We start from the raw sequence: 26977 nt of genomic DNA on the forward strand, positions 1-26977 counted from the left end.
CTGCTCATGTTTACAGCAAAACTCTCCTTCAGTTTTCATGGTCGGGCTTTGCACCAGCAGAAACTAAAAGAGACAACTTGAAGGGCTCTGACGGAGGCTGCAAGTCTGCAATGCATGGAGGGCACTGCTGCTAATCTGGCCAGTTTAGCGGGAAACCTCAAGCTACCAAGCTGACCCAGCGCTCGCACTTCAAGAAGCACATGCAGAGCATGTTACTGCCATTTCTGGTGCTGGCAAGTGTGGAGATGTCAGGAGAAGAATAAAGAACAAAATTTGTAATGTGATGCCTTGTGAGATAAAGAGCAAGGGATTAGATACCTGCAAGTAGAGAAGAATGAGGCAACAGCAAATGAAATACACAACACACATTTTATCAAGATCTCCAGTGTATTACAGATTTATCAGCACCTATATTACAGAAGTGCAGGCACACCCAGGAAACCCAGTCAATCAGGGCTTCAGCTGACTTCCATACATCGTGGCTGCGATAAAGATCCCACTTAAACTCCAGAAGCACTAGAAATCAATCCTGATTAGAGTGCAAGCCGAGCACACCGACAGGCAGCACTGTGCTCCATGCTGCAGGGACTCTGCATGGTCCCGGTAGCCACGGACATCCCGAGGCCACCTCTCGCTCCCCATTTGGGGCCATCCACAGGCTCACCGTCAGACAAATCCACTCCGTTTCCAACAGGACTGCTCAGAGCACTCCTAATGCCTACGAGCAGGAATGGGGGAACTTGAACTTCACCTGCATGCAGGGAGCTAGGCGTGAAGGGAGAGCAGCTTCTGACCTTTTGGCGTCACAAATGGCAAATTGGGCTAAAAGCATCTCTGAAGCAAAAGACACTTGTTGGAGCCCCTCTTGGTGGGGACAGCAGAGCACACAGGGCAGCCGGGAGTAGACGAGGGGTCCAGCTGCACCCCCCCAGCTGCGAGCTGCACAGGCTCCGCTGCAGCGCCGGCAGTGCTGGCAGAGCAGGCGCGGGCAGCCCAGGGAGCTGCGGTGGCACACAGGCGCTGAAGCAAAGGACAAGTCACTTTCAAGCCCGAAACGATAAGCGGAGAGATGAGCACTGAACCAACACACCAACAGGTGGGGAAGGAGACCTTTTCTAAGCCTCACCAGAAGAGGGACTGAAGCCCACTCCAAGCCAAAACAACCGCTTGGTCACCCAGCAATCCCTAAATCTAGAACTGGGGCACCCACCCGGCTCCAGGCATGCCGTGAGCACACGTATAGGGGAAAGATGGAAATGAGGTTTTTAATTTCAGCCCCGAGCTGCCCCTCACGCTACACCAGCTCTTTGAACTGACCTTTACCTCGTTCTGCTGGAGCAGGACACGACGCTGAGTGACAATGTCCCACAATGCAATTACCATGCGTCAGATGAGCCGGTCCCTTACAAATCACCTCGAACTTTACACATCTGCTGGCTGTCAGCATCTGCCAGGTTCACTCACCCGAAAATAATGAAAAAACTCTCATTATTGCTCCATAACAGGTAAAGTGTTAGGACAATTATTAGACATCCTGACTGACCTTGTGCAGACTTAACCAACTGCCCTTGCCAACCTTTATGGGCAGCCTTTGGGCACATAAAACACAAAACCTGTTCTTTCAGATGATGTAAAGGTTGCGACACCAGTAGGAAAAGAAATGGCCCTGGAATCTAGGCTGGAAGCCATCACTCCTTAAATTCACATTGTTCTGCACATGGCAGATGCAACTAAGAACATGGCATAAACCTACACTTCAGGCTTCCCATCTTTGGTCACTGTCTTTTGCAGCGAAGGTTTTTCCTACCACAGGAGCAGAGGGAGAATCCTGCCTACAGCCAGCCGGTACTGTGCAGACGGGCAGGGCGGCAGAAAGCAAAACCCTGGAAGAGGCAACAAACCTGAGCTTGGCAACTGTCCAACGCCAACTTCAAAGGGGTCTGGAAGAGCACTGGTTATGAGATTTCCAGAACTGGCTTTTTATTCTGCTTTTCTTTTTGCACAGTGTTGTGTTTTTGTTTGTGGGTTTTTTTTTTAATTTAGAAGAAAAGAAAGCGTGCTAAGCACTTATGCTACTTGACTCTTTTGCATCAGCAGACAAATACCAGCGTGCTTCACTGTAAACTTGTCAGCACTCCAGTATCACCTCTGAAACACAGGGAAATAACAGTACCAGAGAGTTATCTACCTGCAACCAAACAATAAAACCAGGACTTGTGCAGCAACGCCATTCTCCTACCTGGGCAGCATTAACATTTGCTTATTGCCCTCTGCAGGGTGCTGGTGCTACAGGTAAAGCATCTCCTGTCAAGAGAAGAAATCAAGCAGAGAAGAAACTGAGCATAATGCTCAAAAGTAGAAATGGCTTGCCTAGTTTCAAGGGCAATACAGATGAAAGAGTTTGAACAGAGCAGAGATTTATACCAATTCTTTAGCCTGCCTGGCTGATGGAGAACCACAGCACGTGATGTGTTTTAGCCAGCATCTAAAAAACACTCAAAATGACAAATTGCAATGGGTTTTGCAACAAGAGATCAGTCCTAGTCCTCAAAAGCTTGCGTAACAGTGGGAAAAATCTCATCCAGACCACAAAATGGTGAGTGAACAGGACAAAGGGAGGTATGAAAAGCTTCTGTGCCTTCAGACACTAGTGACAAGCAGGCAACAGGATGTTTTTCCATTCCCCATGAAAGCCGTGGCTGGCCCTGCCCCAGCTGGGAAGTAATTCACCTAGCAAGTCACACACTGCTCTCCAGAAAAGGCAAAGACCCTCTTCTAGCCCCTGTGATGACAGGTTACATCTCAGAGTCTCAGATTATATCACGTTTATGAATTAATGTAAATCCTGGGCCTGATCTTGCAGGCTTTTCATAGGAGAACCTCCCACTGCCAGAGGGGAACCTCAGTGCTGGCTGAAAGTCATAACCCCTTCTGGGGTCCAGCTGTGGAAATGCCTGTGTGTGGGGAGGACATTCGCTCTGTTTTACGTGCCCTCTGCTTAAAAAGTGTATTTGTGGCAATAATGTCTCATACTTCCTTCACAAATCTTCATTCATACTATTTCAGTGGCTATTTCAGTGGCTAGCATTTTTCAGCTTTAATTTCAGCTTCTGAAATCACACCGAGAAAAATCATTATTTCAGAAGTCTGAAGGAGACCAGCCATAAAATTCTTCATCCATCCTTAAAGTCATCTGGCCAGTTTTTATAGCCCAAGCCTCTCCCAATTCCTCAGAAACACTGAACTTCCCTGTGTTTTGCTTGGTGGGTGCAATGAATCATAGAATCATAAAACCATAAGACGGGTTGGGTTGGAAGGGACCTTAAGGATCGTCTCGTCCCACCCCGTGCCCCGGGCAGGGCCCCCTCCCCCCAGCCCAGGCTGCCCCCAGCCCCATCCAGCCTGGCCTTGAGCACTGCCAGGGATGGGGCACCCACAGCTGCTCTGGGCAGCCTGGGCCAGCGCCTCGCCGCCCTCACGGGGAACAATTTCTGCCTCACAGCTCATCTGCATCTCCCCTCTCCCAGCTTAAGGCCATTCCCCCTTGGCCTGTCACCACGTGCCCACGTACAAAGCCCCTCTCCAGCTTCTTGCCGGCCCCTGTAGGTGCTGGGAGCTGCTCTAAGGTCTCCCCGGAGCCTTCTCCTCCCCAGGCTGAGCAGCCCCAGCTCTCCCAGCCCGGCTCCATAGCAGAGGGGCTCCAGCTCCTCTGACCATCTTCACAGCTCTTGAGATGAGATCAGAGGACTGTGGATGAAACCCCATGCATGCTCCTGTGACACAGCAACCTTGGCTTGCCTTCTGCTTGTTCCTTCCCTATCCCAGTGTCCGAACCTTTCCTTCCATTCCTCTGATGTCTGTCATCCTCACAGTATGTCCAAACTGCTTAAATCTTGCTGTCACATCTCAGATGATACTTTTGTGCCATGGTCTCCTGGTGTTGCCATTCTCTGATGTCCTGCCATCGCTCCCAAGTATAACTGAGCTCATTAAAACTCCTGTTCTCCAGTGGTGCAGCTTTCTGCTCCATATAGCAAGGCTGGCCTGACAAATCCGTACATGCAGTGCTTTTTGGCCCCACTCCTCCTTGCTTTGAGACACTATTTGACAGCAAAAACTGAAAAATCATGGAATTGTAGTTCAAAGTAAACTTTAAAAAACTACCAATATCTTTATTGAAGTAATTTCACCCATTTGGAATTTTTCACAGGTAGAAATAAATACTGGAAGTTGTACATCAAGACAAACACAAAGTCCATCTCATCCTGAATTCTCTACAAAGGCTGCCTCTCTCTGACCACTGAATACAGCTCGATACCAGAACTACTGAATGAATTCCTGATACCGTAAATCATATTCCACCTGCCTGAACAGAAGGGTAGACAACAGATTTGTCTACAGATTTGTAGACAAACAACAATATGTCACAACAGTGAAATCCAGAATTAAGTATTTAATAAAAAAAAAAACCACCAAAAAAACATGCTTTTTAAGTGAATCTGCAGAAAGGAAGTACAAAGCAGAACATAAAAAAAAAAATCTTTCTGGTTCATTACGTTCAGTAATAAAATGCATTTAATTGCTGCAGATTACCAAATTAGCTTAAAGTACTACACCTAGCAGTCCCAGACTTTAACCGCACTGCAGGAACTGAATGAGGGCTTCTCACTTTGTCTTGTAGCGGCTGGCCCATTGTTTTGTTGCAGCAACTTAATACCGAGTATAGTTCAAATATATGGGTGAATTTTGCAACAAACGTAAACTCTGGTTTACTGGTAATTCTGCACTTCGGAGAAAAAAAAATTAATCTGAGTTTTGCGGATTCAGTCAGCATGAACAGGTCTGAAATATATTCATTTGCATTAAGCAAAACACTTTTATGGACAATATAATGACTCATACTCCAACAGCTTTCATTCTCTGCTAAAAGCAGTTGCATTGTTTTGCCTCTGAAGCTACTCATTATTCTATTAAAATTTCAGCCAAAACCAAGTTATCTTTGTCACGGTCAAATTCTTACTTTGTATACAAACAACACCTGTTTGTAACTAATGAATTCTATTTCTCAGAAAAAGAAAGTAAATTGCCAAAGGGTTTTATTTAGCCTGTTTTGTAGAGAAATAATTTACTTGCACGTGCTCTGCTTACCTACTTTAGATGGTACCATACCATTTCACTACATTAGCTCAAAGACCAAGCTGCGTTCCAGCAAACTTACTGTGATTTTAATCTGGAAGCTATCAGCAACTAATTCCAGCATATCACTTGCAAAGACAGCATGAAATCTGAACGGCAATACTGCTGAGGATATGCAAAGAATCAGGCTCAATTCTAAGATTCCAGACTGAGTTCACCAAGCATGAAAGGTGGGGAAAAGAAGTTACTATCACAGTGGTAAGCTGAGACAATTTTCAAGTTCTAAAGCATAGAATGAGGCAGTGCTGCTCATCTACTTCAGGGATTAATCAGTATTTATACAAGGTAGTGGACAAACAAGTACGTTAGGTAGTAGGTATCACTATAGTATCTTCTATTATTCTTTATTGGCAAATATTTGCGCAGCACATAATCATGCTGATGGACAGGTAAGTAGCTCAAGACTCTAAAGGTTAATGATGTTTAAATGCCACAAGCATAAGCACTTACTCATGCGATTTGTGTAGACAGCACTCGGAGCAGCCACAACTTCAGGGACACAGGTCTTTTTAAAAAAATCACGAACACTGCTGATTAGGAAAGCAAGTATGTGTTAGGAAGGTCCACTGCTCTCAGAAAACTGAGGCCACAGCTAATGCTAGAGACTAGAGTGGAGTTTTTGACAACTCTGCAGCCACAGAGGATCAACTCCTGGACCTCCTTCTGGCTCTGTCAGTGAACAGCTACATGACAATACAGAAGCACTTCATCTTGTTGTGTCTGCTGCTTCAGGAAGGGCAGGTGACACCAACCCCTCTGGGATCCACAGACAGAAGGTGTAGAGTTACGGGCAAAGACAAATGAACAGATAATTTGCACAACAGTATGTGAAGTTTATCTGCAAGTCTCTTTCTAGGAGAAACAACAACTTTGCTAGCGCATGTCCTGAAGGCACAGCCAGCCTTGAAACTCTGAACATCTGCGGAGCCTGTGCTAAGCCATGCTTCAGTTTTCTTCTGTGACAACAAAGATTTCCTACTCCTTGTCACACACACTCTTTCAGATGGCTCTTTGTAAAGTCACAACTGTCCCACCTGAACCCCCGCCCGCTGAATTGCTTTACAGCTCCCGTTCCGCTTGTTCTCCTCACAATCTTCGCCTTGTTAGACTCTCCAGGTATTTTATTTTAACATGACTGTCCAGCTGCTCCACAGCCTCCCTGCTACCCAGATTTCCGTTGCTCTTTTAAAGGACTCTCTAGAAAGTTGTGCTAACAGATGCACTATACGGGCCAAACAACAGGATGTTGTAAATGTCCAACTACTGTGTGCTTTTCATATGGATATGCTAATGGGAACACTATCAGCACACAGCTGTAAATGCAAATAACAGAGCACAGGCTGAGCATCTTTTATGGACGTTTAACCACCTTCTGTCTTGTAAGAGACCAGCTCCCTGCTATTTGTAAGATAAAAAGCGAATAGCTCACCTCGTGTCAATGCTGTGTAAATCAATTAAGACAATAACAGCACAGCACAGAGAGACTGTTAAGGCTGGCTCCAGAAGAAGCCTTTAAGTCGCCGATGGGGCTTTCTGATCTTGTCCATGGGCTTTCTGATCTGCTCCACAGCATCTGCCAGTTAACTGCACACACTCAGAAGAGATGTGTTTTATTTAACTCTGTTATGCCACAGTAAATTAAACCAAGAAACGTTACAGGTTAGAAGTTTTAAAGGGCCAAATTATCTTATCAAACTGCTTTTCGATTTTCTAGTCATCCACCACTCCACTATCCCCACCTAAAGTTAGCAATAGCAGCCCCCCGGTGGATTTAATAACATTCCTGGCACTCTAGCTTCTGGGTTAAACCAGGGCTGCCCATGCCTTTAGGCACACAGATGCCTGTCTGCCATAGCCCAGCTGAATAACAAGAAGGATCCAGATTCGCCTTATCATTATGCAAGTGCGTAAGGAGGTCTGCTCTGTACAACAAATACTTCCATGGCTTATCCTTTCAGTGCATACCGAAACCTAAGATATTTCACAGGTAAACTTTATCAGAGATGCAGGTACATTAGCAATAAATAAAGCATTCCCAGTTGTAACACTTAGTGTTCCTCACACAAGTTATACCGACTCAGATAGTGACTACTGATGCTTTCCTCAGGAGGGTCTCCACAGCACTGGGAAGTGCGTTACTGAATGTCATCTTGGTTGGGATGTTTCAGTGTCCATCAGCTTCTTCGGTCATTTTTTTCCACTCCATCTGACTCTACTGCTAGCTAAAAACAAATAGACGAGAGAACCACACCCCTGTAGCCATCATAAATATAAACCGGGCCAAATTCCACTGGCAGAAATTACATTGCTATTCTCTCAAATACTAACTCAAATAACTGCAGAGCAGAATTTGGCTGAAATCAAGAAGAATCATGCAGCAAATATAGTTTTAAGGAGCTGAAATGCCTTCAGTCACGTGCAACCGATGACAAATGAAAATGTTTACTTATGATTTTTATTGGTGTGTACTATATGTTGTTATGCAAAGTTAATTACTGTAATGGTGTGGGAGATGATGTAGCAAGGCAATCTGAAGAGAACAGGTCAGCTGTCATATAATGAGAGTCCCCATCTGTAGTATGAATTATCAAAATGGTATTTAAGACTCCTATTGAACATATATATGCACTAAAAGATTTTTGACATGTCTTTTAGCAAAAGATCTCAATTTGAATTAGTTATAAAGTTCCTATCTATCTGCAATTATTTGTTAATTGATACAAAAATGAATTCATTTTAAGAAGAGCTGCTTTTAGCTTTAATCCACCTGCTTGAAAACACCGAGCTGTACTATGATGCAGACACAAATATTAATGACCAACTGGCAATAGGATAATGAGTCAATAACAATTTTAAATGGTGTGAGCTAGCACAATTACTAACCTAACAGGCAGATAAATAAGGCTACTCCACTTCACCCAGGGAAAATGATTGTTCTTAACCATTACACTGAACGATCCAAACAAAGCGTTTGGGGTTGGTTTTCCCACCTTCCTGGCACTTCTCCATACTGACTTCTGCCATTCCCAGTTTCAACAGCTACTACCACCTCTTCTCCATTGATCATTGATATGAAACTCCTCGGAGCCCACATATGCCAAAACCAACCACCAATTCCCAGCATGCTCCCTCTGAAACAAGCCTCATGCACAGAGCTGAGGAGAAGCCCAGCAGCCCACGAAGCAGCGCGGCATTGTCACCCCTCCGGCAGCACAGCAGACACCAGCAATGCTCACCAGATCCTGACCAAAACAGATTGACTTGCCCAGCACAGTTCTCAGAAGCCCGTTGCTAGATCACCTCTCCAAACTGTCCTCAAAGACCCCGGCAGCCCCCACCGGGTCAGACAGGCTGGATTAGCTACAGAGTTGCAGAAACCCCTGAGGAGAAACAAGGGCTTAGACATTTCCAATGTTTCAAGAGGAAGTCCGTAGTATCTTACATTTAGCCCAAGGCCAGAGTTTCACTGTTGTTTCATTGGCATATTTCTGATATTGCTACCAGTTAAATTGCAGTTTACATTGCCTCCATAAAGGAGGTTTCAGCAGATGCAGTGACAAAAGTTAATAAATAACAGCCTGCAACCCAACAAAAAAAGAAAGTTTAAAAACCTACAAGAAAAAAAACAGTATGCCAAAAGGATCTGGTAAACTGTGATGGAGACCTTATTGAATATGTCCTGGTTTTTAAATAAATGATCTGATCTCCAGCAGTAATTACATAGTTGTTATTTATGTTCACTTTGTCCATGTCTGGAGGCCTCAGCTGTGATCCAGGTTGTCCCATGCTATGCACTGCACAAACTTGGCATATGTGATGGTCCCCACAGAAAGCACCAATTGGCAAGAAATGAGAGGAGGGTAGTAAGGTTCTCCTGGAAGATGGAGAGCAGGAGAAGACTGTCCTTCACCAACAGACCGGCATGGGCATCAGCCTCAGCAGGAAGCAGTATTAGCAGGAGGATTTGAGCAAGGCAAGAAGGAAAGCCAGGGAGCTGTAATCCAGGCAGAGCCCACCCCAGCAGTGCCTGACCCTTCGCAGTCAGCAAACAGGCTGCTTTACAGAGAAAGCCAAACGCCTTCATTTTGCTACAAGCCTTTTCTCTTAGGGTTCCTCTTGAGTCCTGAGTCTGTAGCACAGCTACAGAAAGGCATGAGAACAGAAACCACTGTGAAATATTGTGTAAAGGGGACATGAAGGAACGGGAACACAATCCCTTGGAAAACCCACGTGCCACAGGATTTCAGTACAATGTCTTTATAAAAGCAACTTTTCTCTCTGCCTAGTTTCACCGAATTCCCTTGGCGCGCTGCTCTTCTGTCAGCATTCTCAGCCCCCATGGCTCCCTCCGGCTGCCTGGGGCCAGCTGAGCACCACAAATGGGCCAAGAGCCTCAATAAGCTTTCAATTTGCTTCAAACACTGCTTTCTGACAGCACTGGAAAGTCGTCCTGTAGACAAAAACAGAAAATTCATCCAAAGGCACTTTATGTGCCTGTTACACATATATTAAGAAATACAAACAAAGATATAATTAAAAAACAAACACAAAACCAACAAAGCAGCAGCAAAGCCTTCTTCTATCACCAGTACATTTGGATCTTCTCTGGTTTTGCCTTTTCCATGGCAGTTCCACCAACAATTAGGCGTGTATTTAACTAACCTCATACAATTAACTGTAGTGATTTCATTATTTCTTCCTGCATTATTTCCCTGCTTGATAAAGCACTCACCACAAGTATGTTCGTGTTGGGTGGCCACAGAAAACAGAAGCCACAGAGGTGCTCGCCAAGGAGGCTGTCAATGTTTCACACAGGTTCAGTATTTAGATATTTAAAACATTTCAAGTGGGGTACACACAGCAGCACTCGCCACGTGAAAGGATCCTGCAGCAGGTTAGTGAAACATCACGCAGAGCCAAAAGGCTCTTCAAGAAACCCATGACCTATTCCAGCAGGGCAAACGCACAAACTAGTATCTATCTTTAAATAAAAATGGCCTTGCAGACATTGCTCTCCCTGGTCCCATCCTCCTCTGCTCAAGCAGGGCCAATACAAACACGCTGGCAAGTCAACCTAGTTAACCGAAGTGAGTTAAGTTAAATTAATGAACTCACTGTCTGTTTAGCAGCGGTCACTCAGCTTGTGTTAACTGGATTGCATTACTCAGCTAAAAGGGAAGCAGTTCACTACTTGTGGGCACTGGAAAGTAACTCGCCGTAACAGTATTTTGCTTTTGAGTCGCTTACAAGCTGGGCAATCATTAACTGCCCCCCCGAAATTCTCCATTTCTGCTGCATTGCAAGTTCTGTGCAAGAAGCCCCAGCTAACCTGACAGCAAAGCTAACCAATGCACAGCAGCACCGTGCCAGCATGGACCATATTTTTTAAATTATTACAGGGGGAACGTGCCAGATCTCCCACCCATTGCCCGCTCCCGCCGCACGTGCAGTGACGACAGCAAGTACAAAATCAAGCGGGATGTCACCTGCGCGCTGCTCCGGGCCCCTGTCCCCTGTCCCCATCAGCCCAGGGACAGCGGAGCCACAAGCTCAGTGGACACACTCAGAGCTTAAAAAAGCCTAAAAACCACCAAGGCGATCCAAAATGTTCACGTTTGCTGCCCTGTCCCGCTCAGCTTCACACAGCAAACCGAGGGGCTCCACAGCCGGGGCTGTCGCAAACCCCGACCCCCGCTCGGCCTCGGGTGCAGCTGCAAAGCCCAGGCCAGGCCCGCACTGCGCGTTTCGGCGCGCCCGGCCCGCACCGCCATGCTCGGGGGTGCCCCCCCCGCACCCCGGGCGGCCCCTCACGCCGCCGGCCGCCTCCTCCTCCCCCGGCGGGGGGCCCAGGCCGGGCCGCGCCGCGCCGAGCCGAGCCGCCGGCACCCACCTGCGCACCGCCTCCACCGAGCCGGCGATGGGCACCCCGCCGCCCTCGCCGCCGCTGTCGTAGAGGACGCCGCTGACATCCAGCAGCAGCCCCCGCACCGCCCGCGCCCAGGCCGCCATCTCCCCCCGCCGCGCCGCGGGGGCTGCCGGGAAATGGAGTCTGAGGCGGGCGGGCGGGACCGCGCCTCACGCCCGGCGCGATTCGCTCCGCCGCCGCCGCGCCGCCTCTCCATGCACTTATTAATTTATTTTGGGGTTTTTTAAGAAGGCACCTGAGGCCGCACGGGCCAGGTTTGGCTTTTCCAGGAGACGGCAGCAGCAGCGCGGCAGTGCCCGGCGGCTGCAGGCAGCCCCAGAAGCGCGGCTCCTCTCCTCAGGCGGGGCGAGCCGGGCTGCCCGCCCCAGCAGCCGGCCGAGGGGGCCGGCCGGGGACGAGCGCCCGGCGGGTCAGCGAGGGCCGGGGACAGGCCCGGGGGGTCTGCGAGGGCCGGGGCTTGCTCCCCGTGTCGCCATAAGCCCCCTCAGGCATGGCATCCCCGGGGAAAAAAACTTCCATCCTCTGAAACCCGCATGGCACCTGAGCCAGAAGCTGTCAAGAGCGTAGGCAACATCCGTGTTCTCTTCAGGATTTATACTGCTTGTGTCATTTCTGGAAGGGCTCCAGACCCTCAGCGATACCTTCGCGTCAGCACCCGGAGCCTTGATTTGGGCCAGGCTTTCCCAAAGCACGAGACACTTGGCATCCATCTTCCCACCCATCCCGCCGCTTCCCCGTGGCGCGGGAGCGTGGCCGGACGGACAGCGGTGCGATGGCAGATCCCCACACCGCTCCCGCAGCCACCGCAGAGCCGGGGTTCACCACACACCCCGCAGGCAGCCCACACCGCCCCCACGCCTCTGCGGGTCTGAGGAAACTGAGGCAGGACAGGGTTTGGCCCTTGGGGACCCTGGCACTGAGCCACGCAGCAGCACAAGGCTGACGGGACCCATGTCAGCTCAGCTGAAACACTGATGGGGCCATGCCCTGCCTCGGTATCTTCTACATGCCCAGCACTTCATACAGACCACAGAGAAAAAAACCCTGGCTCATCATATAAAGAATTGAACCAATCCCCTCCATTTTACAATCATGGATAAGACTTTATCAGCTGTGTTCTAGCTTTACAGATAACATTGTTTTCTCCCTTGATAAAGCCCAAATGCTTTCTTATTGCTAATTCCATCAATAGCATGCCACGACTCCCAGAATATTTAAGGAGTTGTCGTGGAATTATAGTTCACTTTGTTTTAAGAAAAGCAGAGGAGCCTTGGCAGCATTGATTTGCATCACCGCTTCTGCCATAGCCTCTGGCTTCTCCTTAAAGATAATATCTAAACTGTGAAATTCATTAAATAGATCCAGAAATGGATCAGGTTATTTAAAACAACATTACTAATGGCGCAGTATCTCGGCTGTCTCCACCGATAGCGAACATTGTCTTGGATAATGTTATCAGTCCAGGACACCCGCTATGAATATTGATCCACAGCTTGTTACAGCCATCACTTGCCGTCAGGACAGGTCAGGGTTGAAACCCACCTAGCATCAAAGCAATTTAAAGACAGAACTCGGGCTGAATTTTAATGCTTGAGCTAGGAAACGGACCAACTTCAAACGCTCTGCTAAAACTAATCCACAAACCTATGCTTTTTCATGTGTGCCTCTTCACATGCATGTATGTCTGTAGGTCAGTGTGCATGCATGGATGATACTTGAAGATGTCTGCTAGCTCACAAATTAATCTCAATGCTGCAATTTACCTCCTCAGCTCCCGCAGACACAAATCAATCAGAAGTATTTGTAGTTTCACATAGATCAGATTTTTTTTCCTTCAAACACAAAAAAAATACCTAGCCCTGCCAAGGCTTTTGAGCATTCTTAAAATACTGAGCCATACACTTATTTACCATACAACAATACTTACGGTTTGTCCACATAGTTTGAAAGTAATGTTATGCCACAAAAAGAATCTTGTTTCAAAAACATTAATAGGATCTGCCCTAAGACTTCATACCCATTTTCTTTATTTGATCTCGCTTTTGTACCAAGCTGTTCAGTGGCTGCAGCTGCTCCTCTCCCCTTTCTTCTCCTTCTTCTGCACCTCAAGGAACCTGAAATACATTAGCAATAATCAACTACCACGCACCACTGTTTTCCAGTTCACCACCACCTTCACTTTTATGCACTTTTTACCACTTTTAGGGTACATCCCTAAAACTAAGATTTATCCTTCTGCAGCTTTAGTGTGTGAACTCCTCAGGACTGAGCTCCTTTCTCTTCTGCTGGTGTGGGGTAGCCCATACCAGAGGCCAGTGCCAAACGGGTTCTTGGATGCTGCCACCACATAATTAACAGTAACAATTACTTGTAACCACATTACCCTGCACATCTTCATCTCATCTCTTGCTCTCCTATTATCTTAAGGCCTATGCCTTTGCAATTGCAAATAGAAAGCCCAATTCTGCTGAGGCTGAGATGCCAGTCAAGAGGAAGAGGGCTGTGGTCTGCACCTCTTCCTGGGAATAAAAGCAGGTTGGAATAACAGGTTCCTACCAAGGGCTGCCTTCCCTGGCCTCCTCTGGCTGAAGGGTGCCCCTTACTTCAAGGAATGAATCATAGAATCAGAGAACGGGTTGGGTTGGAAGGGACCTCAAAGCCCACCCAGTCCCACCCCGTGCCCTGTGCAGGGCCCCCTCCCCCCATCCCAGGCTGCCCCCAGCCCCATCCAGCCTGGCCTTGAGCACTGCCAGGGATGGGGCACCCACAGCTGCTCTGGGCAGCCTGGGCCAGTGCCTCGCCGCCCTCACGGGGAACAATTTCTGCCTCACAGCTCATCTGCATCTCCCCTCTCCCAGCTTAAGGCCATTCCCCCTTGGCCTGTCACCACGTGCCCACGTACAAAGCCCCTCTCCAGCTTCTTGCCGGCCCCTGTAGGTGCTGGGAGCTGCTCTAAGGTCTCCCCGGAGCCTTCTCCTCCCCAGGCTGAGCAACCCCAGCTCTCCCAGCCCGGCTCCGTAGCAGAGGGGCTCCAGCCCCCTGACCACCTCCGTGGCCTCCTCTGGGCTCGCCCCAACAGGTCCGTGTCCTTCTCATGCTGGGGGCCCCAGAGCTGGTCGCAGCGCTGCAGGGGGGTCTCACCGGAGCGGAGCAGAGGGGCAGAATCCCCTCCCCCGCCCTGCTGGCCACCCACGCTGCTGGGGATGCAGCCCAGGGCACGGGGGGCTCTCTGGGCTGCGAGCGCACATTGCTCGGTCACATGGAGCTTCTCATCCACCAACACCCCCAAGTCCTTCTCCTTGGGGCTGCTCTCATCCATTCTCTGCCCAGCCTATTATTTGTGCTTGGGATTGTCCTGACCCACGTGCGGGACCTTGCACTTGGCCTTGTTGCGCTTCATGAGGTTCACAGAGGCCGGGCTCTCAAGCCTGTCCAGGTCCCCTGGATGGCATCCCTTCCCTCCCGCGTGTCGCCCGCACCACACAGCTTGGTGTCATGGATGAACTTGCTGAGGGTACACTCAATCCCACTGTCCACGTTGCTGACAAAAATGTTAAGCAGCACTGGTCCCAATACTGACCCCTAAGCAACACCACTTGTCACCGGTCCCCACTTTGACATTAAGCCATTGATTGCAACTCTCTGAGTGTGACTATCCAGCCAATTCCTTATCCACTCAATGGTCCACCTGTCAAATCCATATCTCTCCAGCTTAGAGACGAAGCTGTCACGTGGGACAGTGTCACATGCTTTGCACAAGTCCAGGTAGATGACATCAGTCACTCTTCCCTTATCCACCAACACTGTAACCCTGTTGTACAAGGCCACCAGATTTGTCAGGCATGATTTCCCCCTAGTGAAGCCATGTTGGCTGTCACCAGTCACCTTATTTTCCATGTGCCTTAGCACAGATTCCAGGAGGATCTACTCCATGATCTTGCCAGGAACAGAGGTGAGACTGACTGGCCTGTAGTTCCCTAGGTCTTCCTTATTTTGCTTTTAAAAAAATGGGGGTTATGTTTCCCCTTTTCCAGTCCATGGGAACTTGACTGGATTGCCATGATTTCTGAAATACGATGGATAGTGGCTTAGCCACTTCATCTGCCAGTTCCCTCAGGACCCGCAGATGCATCTCATCAGGTCCCATGGAGTTGTGCATCTTCAGGTTCCTTAGATGGTCTTGAACCTGATCTTCTCCTATGGTGGGTGGTTCCTCATTCTCCCAGTCCCTGCCTTTGCCTTCTGCAGCCTGGGCGGTGTGGCTGGAGCACTTGTCAGTGAAGACTGAGGCAAAAAAGTCATTGAGTACCTCAAGCTTTGCCATATCCTGGGTAACTAGGTCTCCTGTTTTCTTCTGGAGAGGGCCCACATTTTCCCTAGCCTTCTTTTATCACCGATGTGCCTACAGAAGCTTTAGCTGTTGCCCTTGACGTCTCTGGCCAGATTTAATTCTATCAGGACTTTAGCTTTCCTAACCTGATCGCTGGCTGCTTGGACAATTTCTCTGCATTCCTCCCAGGGTACCTGTCCTTGCTTCCACCCTCTGTAGACTTCCTTTCTGTGTTTGAGTTTTTCCAGGAGCTCCTTGTTCATCCATGGAAGCCTCCTGGTGTTTTTTGCCGGACTTTTTCTTTGTAGGAATGCATCGCTCCTGAGCTTGGAGGAGGTGACCCTTGAATATGAACCAGATTTCTTGGGCCTCTCTTCCCTCCAGGGCTTTATCTCATGGTACTATACTAAGCAGACCCCTGAAGAGGCCAAGGTCTGCTCTCCCCAATTCTGTGGTAACAAGCTTGCTGTGTGCCCTCCTCGCGGCCCTAAGGACCTTGAACTCCACCATTTCATGGCCACTGCAGCTAAGGCTCCTCTTGAGCTTCACATTCCCCACTACCTGCTCCTTGGTGAGAATAAGGTCGAGCATAGTACCTCTCCTGATTGGCTCCTCTATCCCTTGGAGAAGGAAGTTATCAACAACGCATTCCAGGAACCTCCTGGATGGCTTACACCCTGCTGTGTTACCCCCCCAACAGATATCGGGGTGGTTGAAGTCCCCCATGAGGACTAGGGCTTGTGAATGTGAGGCTGCTCCTATCTGTCTATAAAGGACCTGATCCACCTGGTCCTCCTGGTCAAACAGCCCGTAGCAGACCCCCACTATAATGTCACTTGCCCCTGCTCTCCCTTTAATCCTGACCCATAAGCTCTTGCTGGGCTCTCATCCATCCCCAGGTGGAGCTCCATGCACTCCAGCTGGTCGTTGACATAGAGGGTGACACCCCCTCCTCCTCTGCCCTGACTGTCCTTCCTGAAGAGCCTGTATCCTTCCATCCCAACGCTCCAGTCAAAGGAGCCATCCCACCACCTCTCCGTGATGCCAGTCAGATTGTAGCCCTGCAGGCGCACACATGTCTCTAGCTCCTCTTGTTTATTCCCCACGCTATGTGCATTCGCATTTGCGTGGGGTCCCCCTGAAGCTGACTTACTGGCTGGGGTGGCTGGAATTCCTTTGTGCTGCTCTTCAGGTGCTCTCCTGCTGCCCTGTGATCCCTCTCCAGGCTCTGGGCATCTCTTGCTGGCACTGGCATCAAACTGGTAGGAGTGGGATGGACTGAGGTTCCCCTTTCCTGGCAATGCTACTGTAAAGCCTTCTTCTCCAGCTTGGCAAACCTATGACCAAAAATACTACATCTACACCTCAGCCTGATTCATGGCACCAGCAAACACCGGAATGCTGAGAGGGAAAAGCATCCTCCTGAGCAGAACCAGATGTAGAGATACCAGGTTTCTTGTAAGCGCTGCTGGCGAGAAGTGGTCATGGTCATGGGACTGGCACAGGGTGGAGAGGCTTGGCCCGCTGTTGCCTACTCTATCCCAGTTCCAGGTGCGAACAGACAACAAAGTGTTACCACTCAAGGCAAGGAGGGTTCATCAGAGTGCTCGGTGGGGCAGGTACTGCTCCACAGCAGGCGTGCCTCAGTTTCCCTGCCTATTAACTGGGAATGGCGTGAATGCCACGGGTGAGTTGCAGGAGCTGGGGGCAGCCCATGGCCCAGAGTCTGAACCAGACTGGCCCCGGGCTGACCCAGCATGAGAAGCTGCTCGTTCCGCCCGCGGACCCCGCCGTAGTTTCACATCTGAAACGGCCGCCGGCAGCGGGAGCGCTTCGAGCCAGGACCCGCGGGGCGCAGCGCAGGGGGGTGCGGGAGCCGTCCCGCCGAGACAGGCGGCTTCCCCCGCCCGACCCCCGCCCGCCCAGGGGGCTGCAGGTGGCCCAGCGGGGGCACAGCGGCACCGGGGGTCTCCGGACCCCGGGGGGCAGCAGCTGCCGGCGGGCTGCCACGTGCCGCCGCATCCTTGCACCGGCGGCGGACCCGGCTCTGGTGCCGGAGCTCCTGGCCGCCCCCGGCCCACCTCGCTGCGGTGTGTCGCCCTCCGTGTGTCCGTCTCGTGTCGTGCGTCCCCCCCCCCCCCCCAGTCCGGGGCAGGTAGCGGGAAAGCCCGGTCGCCGGGAGGCTGGGACGGAGGGTGGGAGGGAGGCGCCCGCTGCGCCCCGCGGAGCCACGGGGAGGGGGCGCGGGGGCGGCGTGCCAATGGCTGCTCTGCCCCCTCCTCTGCCCCCACCCCGCCGCCGGCCCCTCCGCCCTCCCCGCCGACCCTCCTCCCCGGCGCTCACTCCGCGCCGCCAGCGCCCAGGCGTGCGGGTCGGGAGGCGGCCGGCTCCGCGCCCGGCGCAGCCCTCCGCCGGCTCCGCGCTGGGAGCCAGCAGGTCTCCGGGAAGCGCGGAGGGTGGGGGGGATGCCGGAATGCCCGGACCGCGGGGCCAAGGCGGCCCCCATCCATCATAAAATCTCCTTCTCCATCTTAGACATCCTGGATCCCCAGAAATTCAGCAGGAGACGCGAACCGGCCGCGGGGAGCTGGGGCAGCGGCCCCCGCTCGGGCGAGCGGGAGAAAAGTTTGGGAAGAGTTGAAGTAGGAAAGGACGCTGCTGCTCCCGGCAGCGGGAGGAATAAACTAGAGGCACATGGTAGGAACGCGCTCGAGTTTCTCCGGCCGGCGCTGGCGGGGCGAGCAGGTGGAGGCGCCGGCGGACGGGGGCCCCCGGCCCCCCGAGCCCGGGCTGCGCTCCCCGTGCGGGGCTCCCGCAGGAAGGTGCAGCGGGCAGCGCGGGGGGAGGGAGGGAGGGAGGGGGGCTGGGGCTGGATTTTAAGTCTCGATGATGCGAAGGGAAAAGTTCTCGGTGTGTCGTTACCCGCCCCCCCGCGCCGGTTCCCGGCGTGCGGGGCCAGCCGCCGCCGCCCGAGGAGGACGGGGCATCCCGCCGCCGCATCCCGGCCCCGGCTGCGGCTGCTCTCCCCGCGGCACGGCGGCCCTTCCCCGGGGCGGGGTGGGGGTCGGGGCTGCCCCGGCCGGCCCTGACCGGCAGCGGGACGGGCGGCTGGGTAATTGCTCAGCCCGTCCCCACCGGAGGATGCCTTAGCTCCCGTTGATCGATATCCTATTACCGACTCCCGCCTATCTCCTGCCCGCAGCTTGCAGGTGCCCACTTCAAACCTCCTTCCCCCGGGCTGATCCTGATACTGTTCGATTAAAACTTACCTTTAATAGATGACATCTATCGATCTGGCCCTCGCAAATCTGAAACTCCATTAGCGCGGGGATGGGGAGGGGGGAGGGGATTTATTTCGCTTCAGAAGGGGACTTTAATAACTTCTTTTTTAATTGGTAAGAAATCCGTACCGACGCCTCCCCCCTCCCCGCCGCAGACGCGATGGCACAGCGGGGAGCGCGGAGGGGCTCCCGCACGGCGGGCGGGCGGTTGTTTAGGGTGGTTTTTTTTCCTCCTCGTTATTTTATTTTAACGATTGCCCTTGTTTTATCGCGCTGGCGGGTGGGGGGTGCCGGGGGAGAGGCGGCTGGGCGCGGGGTGGGGGGCGGGAGGAGGGTGCGCGGCCGCCCCCCGAGGCGCCCTGACGAGCGCCGCCATCTCGCCTAGATGCGCACTCCCCGGCGGAGAGCGGCGCGGAGGCAGCGGGGCAGGAGCGCGACGAGGAGGGCCCGCCCGGGGCCGGGGCCGGGGCCCGCCCGGCCGCTCCCGAGGAGGCGGGCTCGCCGCGGGGCGCCCGGCGGCGGCGGGCCGAGGCGGGGTGCGGCAAGCCGCGGCGGGCGCGGACGGCCTTCACCTACGAGCAGCTGGTGGCCCTGGAGAACAAGTTCCGGGCCACGCGGTACCTGTCGGTCTGCGAGCGCCTCAGCCTGGCGCTCTCCCTCAGCCTCACCGAGACGCAGGTGAAGATCTGGTTCCAGAACCGCCGCACCAAGTGGAAGAAGCAGCACCCGGGCGCCGATGGGGCGGCCCCCGCCGCGTCCCCCGCGGCGGCAGCGGGCGGCGGCAGCCCCAGCCCGCCGGGCCCCGGCGCTCTGCCCTTCCAGACTTTCCCTGCGTACGCCGCCGCCAACGCCCTCGGCCCGCCGGCCGCCCCCTTCGCGCTGGGCGGCGGCGCCTTCGCGCCCTTCCTCGGCCCCGCGTACCTCGGCCCCTTCTACGCCCCGCACCTCTGAGCCGGGCCGGGAGCCGGGCGCCGGGCGGCGGGGCCGAGCCGGCAGGGCCGCCCGGGAGCCAGGCGGGGCGCGGCGGCCTCACTGCTGCTGGTTGCATGGCCATGTGAAGTGTAAGAAATTGATTTTTTTTCTAGGCGTCACAGCAGAATGTGTAAGGTACCATACTTGGACACAGAGGGGAAAAAAAACCCACACCCCAAGCCACTGTAACCACTGGATTTTATTAGCACGTTTGAGATGTAATTACAGGTGTTGGAGATGGGAAAAGTAACCCTCTTTACACATGCCTGACGCTAATTCCTTGCAAATTCTTCTCCAAGTCTGTTTGTAAAACACTCCTCGCTGCCATTTGGCTTGCCAGCACATGTCCCAGATGCGGAGAGCTCGTTACTGCCGTCAGTGCTGCTGCTGGTGCACGTGGCAGTGTCACATCCCAGGGATGCTCGCAGGTGAAGACATCCTCTGAATTCACTCATGGACTCGGTTGTGCCCTGTTTGACTTACGTTGTGTTATCGTTTCTGACTTTGGGCCTGAAAACTGCAAGCCGTGGACTTGGTACCCCACCTGGAAGAGAGTTTCTCTTTTTTGTCTGAGAAGGTGTAGGAAACGGCAGCTCCGTGTCATCAGGCGACGAGTAGAAAATCTGTCCAGTCAGTGGGAAAGTGTTCAGTTGCTGCTAATGTACACTGCCTTTCTTTTCAGTTCATTCCCAGTGACTTCAGAGGTTTTGGATGAGATGTCTAAAGATCATTCTTTTTGCAGAGAACAGTTGTTCTTGTAATAATACAGCATTAGTGCCAAATGAGGCAGAAAAGAAAACATAAATCAGAGAAAATGATTACATTATTCATTTCTTTAAAAATGGGGCACTTGTGGTAGAAAATAAGTAAAATGCAGAATTTCCAGCATGCCGAGACCTATTTTCCATAACAGAGAAACACATGCTTTTTCTTTTTTGCTTTTTGGAGCATTTGTTAGAAAGGAAAATCACATTTCATCTTCATCGTTACAAGCACCGGAATGAAACGGAGTTTTAGCTGGAGGCTTATCTGTCCCTGAACGGATGGGAAGTAATTGGTTTAAAAAAAATCTGTCTCATGCAGTTTTACAAATTATTACAACACACTGTTCAAGACTGTTGTCCTCTCAGTCTCTTATGATGCTTTAAAGTATACATTGGCTCTCCAACCAAAAAGCTTAAGTCATAAATCCTATCTAGCTCTTCTTGTGTTTGTCTAAATAAAACGGTTTTTTTAAATTATACCATGTTTAATTGTTTTTAATTGTATTTGGACAAAGCAGCGTTTGCTTTGTGGACCAGTTCCCCACTGGGTGTTGTATGGAGACAGTGCCCTGGGGCCGCATGCATTGACTGCTGGTGGTACCCCACCTCCTCCAGGCGGGCTGCGAGGAGGGGCTTCGCGGACACCCCTTTCTTGCAGAAATTGGCTTCCTGACTTCCAGTTTTGCAGGGAGCGAGGTGTGAAACTCTAAAGGCCAGGCTTAGAGAACAGCTTCTGGCAGGCAGGCTAACTGAAATTGCCTGCCGTTGTCTTCCGCACTTGAAGAGGAGGTGTTCGGTGTCGCCTCGATTACTTGTGTAGCTATGAACAAAACATCAGGTTCGCCTAGGGTCATGGTTTTGGAATTCATAAGTACTGTATCAATTTATTTACTTGCAGGTTAATTAAAGTAACTTTTTAACTCTGATTTGACTTAAGTTAGAGTTGGAAAAGACAGGGTTGTTACAACCACACAGCATACATCCTGAGCTGCTGTGTTTTCTGGGCATTGAATCAGCAGTCCCAGGTGTCTGAGCCATCGGGATGCAACACTGCTAGCAAACCAGCTGTCCATTTCTGGCTGCCTGTAGCCAATTAAGAGCTCAAGCCCCACAGAGAGAGAAAGACGTTCTACCAGGCTTGTCTAGTCCATTTTCCCTGCCACAAGTTAGGACTAACCAGACCTAAATCCTCTTGACTATTTGTGGTCTCCTACATGTGATTGGCATCACTGTGCATGAAAAAACGGTTCTTAATTTCATTTGGCTGTCACTTTTAAGATGTTCCCAGAGCACGAAATGGTTGGTCACCTGCACTGTACTGAAACTTCTGGTGGAAAAAAAAGACTTGTGCGCTGTCATTTGTCCTGTGATTAGTTCTATTCCTTAAGAAGTGTAAATCGTAGCAAAAAACAGGGAACGTTACGAATCAAAATAACACAAATACTATAAATTGTCTCCTCCTTTGAGATGTGGTTTTGCTGTTCATAAATGTTTTCTAGGCTCTGTGGTTTGCCAGCAATTTTGCCTTTGGCAAAACGATGTTAGCTTTATAGGAAATCTGAATACTTCATTCCTATGCAAGAAATGGCAGCCCTTTTTTCCACCGCTTTTAGTCAACTTGTATAGCCCAGATTCACAAAAATGTTTTACAGTTAATTCCAGAGAAGATACTGGTCATGGTTCCCACTTTGCGTGACTTGCACCTCTGCACAGCATTGGAAAGGCGATGCATAGCAATGGGACTGCATATTTTCTGGCACTGATCCCAGGCCACCAAAGCGTTTCTGGCTAAACGCTTCCAAGCCCCTCAGATAGACCCTTCCCCTCCTGCTTTGCTGAGGGGGCAGCTGCTTGGGTGGGTGATCTCTTTGGCTTCTAGTTAGGGATGTGGTGACTGGCCACTTATTACAGCTGTAATTAAAAGCAGTCCCGGAAACAGCAATTGCCATCAAACACTGCGTTGTCCAGATTATGCTGTTTGCTCTGGTAACGCTTTTGGAAATGCCCCACTGAGTATCCATTATCTCTAACAATTCTGAATACAGATTTGTGCAGTATTTTCAGGCATAGACAAAAATTGACTTTACTCACAGCTGAGTATAGATGTTAAAGGGGATCACACGTAAGTCCCATGTGTAAAAGGCAAAATATGCATTTCTATTAAATTAAAAGTTTTGAATTCAAATGCTCCACAGAGTACAGGAAAGTTAGTAGCCTCCCTCATTCCTACCATACCGTCTGTAGTAGCAGTGTCTGCGGTGAGCAGGCATCATCAGCTGTGTTTCAGACTGCCCAAACTACCGGCAACTTCTAGGTCACGCAAGCCTGGATAGAGCTTTGCTTATACTCTTTTTGGTTTTATTCTAGAACATAACACGGCAGCTAGGGTACTAGGCTTGAAATCTCACCTCCAGCAATGGCATCTTCTTGGTGCTTCATTGGACAGCAAGAGAGCATATGCTGTGCTTCAGCTGTAGAAAGGGAAAGCTTTTGGCTCATACAGTGTTAATCACTAGACAAAAATTTCACTCTTGTTTCATACCTTCTCTCTGCACAGGCAATATTAATGGTCCAAGAACCACAAAAGCACTTTGGAAATCAACTTCATTTAAGCTAATAATGAAAGAAGTACATGGGGGAACACCGTGACATCACAGTTTGGGAAAAGTTAGAAATGTCAGTTTAACTGGACTTTCAGATCTCTACTTAAGAAAAAAATGAAACAACTCACACCGTTGGGTTTGCAAAGTCTGAAGAATACACTGGACAATTAAATGCATTGAGAAACAAAATATAAATATATTTATTGAAATGTCAGTGAGCAAGCGTTTTTCATGAAGAAAACCAATATGGTTTGTTGTGTAATAGAGGACTGGAAAATTAAACTGAACTCTATTTCCTTCCTGGTGATCTCTTCCTTTTTCATAATTTGCCAGAACGTCTGTAATAAGCTGCGTCCCACCGACGCACAGCTTACTGAGCTGGGGATAGGATCCCCTGGTTTCCACCTGTGGATTTTACTTTGCAGCGCCCGTCCCCCTGCGCTGGGCACTGGCCAGGCCGCCCCTCGAAGCCGGGCTCAGCTCTGGGCCCCTCACTCCCAGACAGACCCTGAGGGGCCGCAGCGTGTCCAGAGCCGGGCAGGGGGCTGGGGAGGGAGCTGGGGCACAGGGCTGGTGGGCAGCGGCTGGGGGAGCTGGGGGGGCTCAGCCTGCAGAAAAGGGGGCTCGGGGGGCCCTGATCGCTCTCAGCTCCCTGGCAGGGGCTGTGGGCAGGGGGGGTCGGTCTCTGCTCCCAGGGAACCAGCCACAGGACAAGAGGGAATGGCCTCGAGTTGCGCCAGGGGAGGGTTAGGTTGGGTGCAGGGAAAGTTCTTCTTCACCAAAAGGGTGGGCAAGCCCTGGCACAGGCTGCCCAGGGAGCTGGTGGGGTCACCAGCCCTGGAGGTGTTTAAAAAATTCGTAGAGGTAGTGCTTAGAGAAATGGTTTTGTGGCAGACTTTTCCAACCTAAATGATTCAAAGTAGGGCCGTGTAGAGAGGGTCAGGGATGACCCAAGACAAGGAGCAGGCAGAGACTGAGCTCAGTGACGTTGCTGTTCCCTGCTTCTGGCAGAACAGTTCCTTCAGAAGAAACATGACCACTGATATTTTTTTGTCACCGTGGAACATGTAAGTCCTACCTCCTGATGGCAGCACAGGTTTTATTTATGTTGAGATGTACATAGCAAATGTCTTTTGGCAGATGTGCTCTTGGCCATCCACACTCAGATACACCTGTGTTGTGTGAAATGGCCAATGCACAGGAGACGCAAACATAGAACCATAGAATCATTTGGGTTGGAAAAGACCCCTGGGATCACCAAGTACAACTGTTAACCCAGCACTGCCCAGCCCACCGCTAACCGTGTCCCTAACTGCCACACCTACACACCTTTTAGGCACCTCCAGGGCTGGTGACCCCACCAGCTCCCTGGGCAGCCTGTGCCAGGGCTTGCCCACCCTTTTGGTGAAGAAGAACTTTCCCTGGCACCCAACCTAACCCTCCCCTGGCGCAACTCGAGGCCGTTCCCTCTTGTCCTGTGGCTGGTTCCCTGGGAGCAGAGACCGACCCCCCCTGCCCACAGCCCCTGCCAGGGAGCTGAGAGCGATCAGGGCCCCCTGAGCCCCCTTTTCTGCAGGCTGAGCCCCCCCAGCTCCCCCAGCCGCTGCCCACCAGCCCTGTGCCCCAGCCCCCTCCCCAGCCCCCTGCCCGGCTCTGGACACGCTGCGGCCCCTCAGGGTCTGTCTGGGAGTGAGGGGCCCAGAGCTGAGCCCGGCTTCGAGGGGTGGCCTGGCCAGTGCCCAGCGCAGGGGGACGGGCGCTGCCCTGGCCCTGCTGGCCACACTATGTTTGTTCTGGCTATTCCCTTTATCAGCTCCCTGGTGGGCTCCAGATAGCTATTGCTGGACTATAACTCCTTGCTCTTACTCCTGAAGGTGTCAGCTAGGAAGACCTGGAGCAGGAAACGTACCAAACATTTCAAAATTGGTTACTGTGCGCTGGGTTCCAGCCAGCAGTTTTTCTGTACGATATGTAAGAAGCAGACTGGGTCCCTTTTAAAGGCGTGGGTATCTAATTCTACATTATTTTCTATGACACATATTACAACAACAGGTTATGTGCAAACCTAGTCTTGGTATACTCAGTCTGACAGCTAGACCCTTTTTCTTGTTTACCTTATTTCATAAAACATCATAGATACTACCTTTGGCAACCTGCCAGGCCTATACCATGTTCAGAAAAGCAATGAAAGTCAAGGTACTCATGTGTTTATCAAAGGCCTCACAAAATATAACAGCTGATCTATTAAATGCCTCATCAGCTCACTAAGTGGTCAGGTGACTCAGGAGTGATTGAGAAGCGTTGCTTTCGTCCCATAACTGGTTACGAATGAGATCAAAGTCTGATTTTCAGCAGCTTTACAACTCACAGGCAGACCAGACGTCTAGCAAAATATTTGGTGGGTGAGATCCTCCTGAAGAAAAATTGATAATAGGGTTCTTGCATCACTAGACCTGAACGCGTTTTTTCTTTTCCAGTGTGACCCTGTATCAGCTGAGGTCACCTTGAACAGATCTTTACAGCACTTTCTTGACACAGAAAACTCATATTCCGGGCCCCGTTTCTGGTAGGGTACTCAGTAAAAGTTTCTGGGAAGATACTGATGTGTGCAACTAATTTACAAGAGGCATGTTACAGGTTTGCTTTAGCCTCTTACTTGGCATCTTTGCTATTTTATTCACAGGAGGTGTTTTGTGGTTGCTGTGATTCATGTAGCCTGTAGCAACACCACCTTTGCTTACTACTGTAGCACAAATATTAAACTCAATTTATCTTAGATTTTCCCCTTTAAACACCAAAGAGTTCCCAAGCTAGCTTCTTTCTCAAGGTGATCATCTCATTTTCTATGTTCTGTTGAAAGCCACATGAAAAATGTAATTAAAGATGTGGCATTCCATGGGGCTTAGGCACGTTGTAACACTGCAGAGAGATTTCAGTAGTATTTAAGATCCATGCTTTTCCATTGAGCAGCCTCTGACATGCTGAAAATACTGTAAAAGATACAAGATTTATGCACAAGATCAATACAAATAAAAGATTTTACTCCTTTTGACACATGCTGATTTGTTACAGTATCTTTGATCATGGAAATTATTTCACTGCTATTTCTTTAAACATTCGTATATTTTTTAAAAAGACAGAATATACAGAGATACATACTTTGCCAAATGAGAACTGTAAATATGTCAGGTTTTCTGTCTGTGGATCTCTAAGAACCTGACATAACAAATTGAGAGCCAGCTGAGTTGAAACCTTGCCCTCTCAGGTTAGGTCAGTTCTGTGATGATGTCCCAACATCCGATACCTGTGCTGACACCTCTTTCGTGTTCGTGGGTAGCTGTTAGGCTTTCTTATCATCCAGTCCCTTCCACTGAATTACACTGAACGTCACAAGTATCAGTGAATTCAAGAAATGCTGCATTTCACTGAAAGTGCTACAGAAGAGCATTAGTTTTAATAAATGATAAACAAACTGCAGGGAGCAAAGAATGGATTAAATACTTTACTAATTTATTTGTCCCTTATAAGGATAAGTAAGTAATGTCTGTCAAGATCCTGCTGCTTTCTGAAGATCTTACTTTCTTTTGGCAATATGCTCTCTGTATTTCTGACCCCTCAAGTTGTGTGATTTTTGAAAACAAGTATTATGAAAGAAATTGTTTTAAAACTATGTACTTCAAGGCAAAGTCTTTTGTCCTAACATGTATCAAGAAAGTCTGTAATTTTCAGAATTATCTAGTATTCTAGAAAATGTAAGGCTAGTTTAAAGTCCTAACTGCAGAAGTTCAGGAACTGACTGCATGTCATCCTACGGTAATGACAGGTGGCAGATAATGCAGTAGGTTGCCTCGCTAATCTTTTACTGGAATGACACCAAATTAAAGTCTGACTTGGTCGAGGTGTTA

The 26977-nt window shown here is 50.3% G+C and overlaps 2 protein-coding genes across 5 annotated transcripts in view; one reads left to right on the forward strand and one right to left on the reverse strand.

The window, feature by feature from the left end:
* The window catches only part of LHPP (phospholysine phosphohistidine inorganic pyrophosphate phosphatase), a 93305-nt gene extending 81504 nt beyond the window's left edge, over nt 1-11801 (reverse strand). For 2 of the 4 annotated variants that reach the window (XR_013930565.1, XM_080403171.1), the window contains exon 1: nt 11087-11438. Coding sequence is in view for 2 of the 4 variants with exons in the window: in XM_080403171.1 (XP_080259297.1) it covers nt 11087-11205 (119 nt within the window). In the remaining 2 variants the exon portion in view is untranslated. Of the gene's footprint in view, nt 1-11086 lie in introns of all 4 variants that reach the window. The other 2 variants (XR_013930564.1, XM_080403172.1) reach the window with 2 other exon arrangements.
* A 5781-nt stretch (nt 11802-17582) lies between these two features.
* NKX1-2 (NK1 homeobox 2) lies at nt 17583-21696 on the forward strand. The gene is made up of 2 exons (XM_080403173.1): nt 17583-18149; nt 19119-21696. The coding sequence occupies exons 1-2, from the start codon at nt 17918-17920 to the stop codon at nt 19682-19684; spliced, it is 798 nt and encodes a 265-aa protein (XP_080259299.1). The 5' UTR covers nt 17583-17917; the 3' UTR covers nt 19685-21696.
* Nucleotides 21697-26977: the final 5281 nt, after the last annotated feature.

This window comes from Falco punctatus (assembly GCF_963210335.1).
Source record: "Falco punctatus genome assembly, chromosome: 9".
NCBI lineage: Eukaryota > Metazoa > Chordata > Aves > Falconiformes > Falconidae > Falco > Falco punctatus.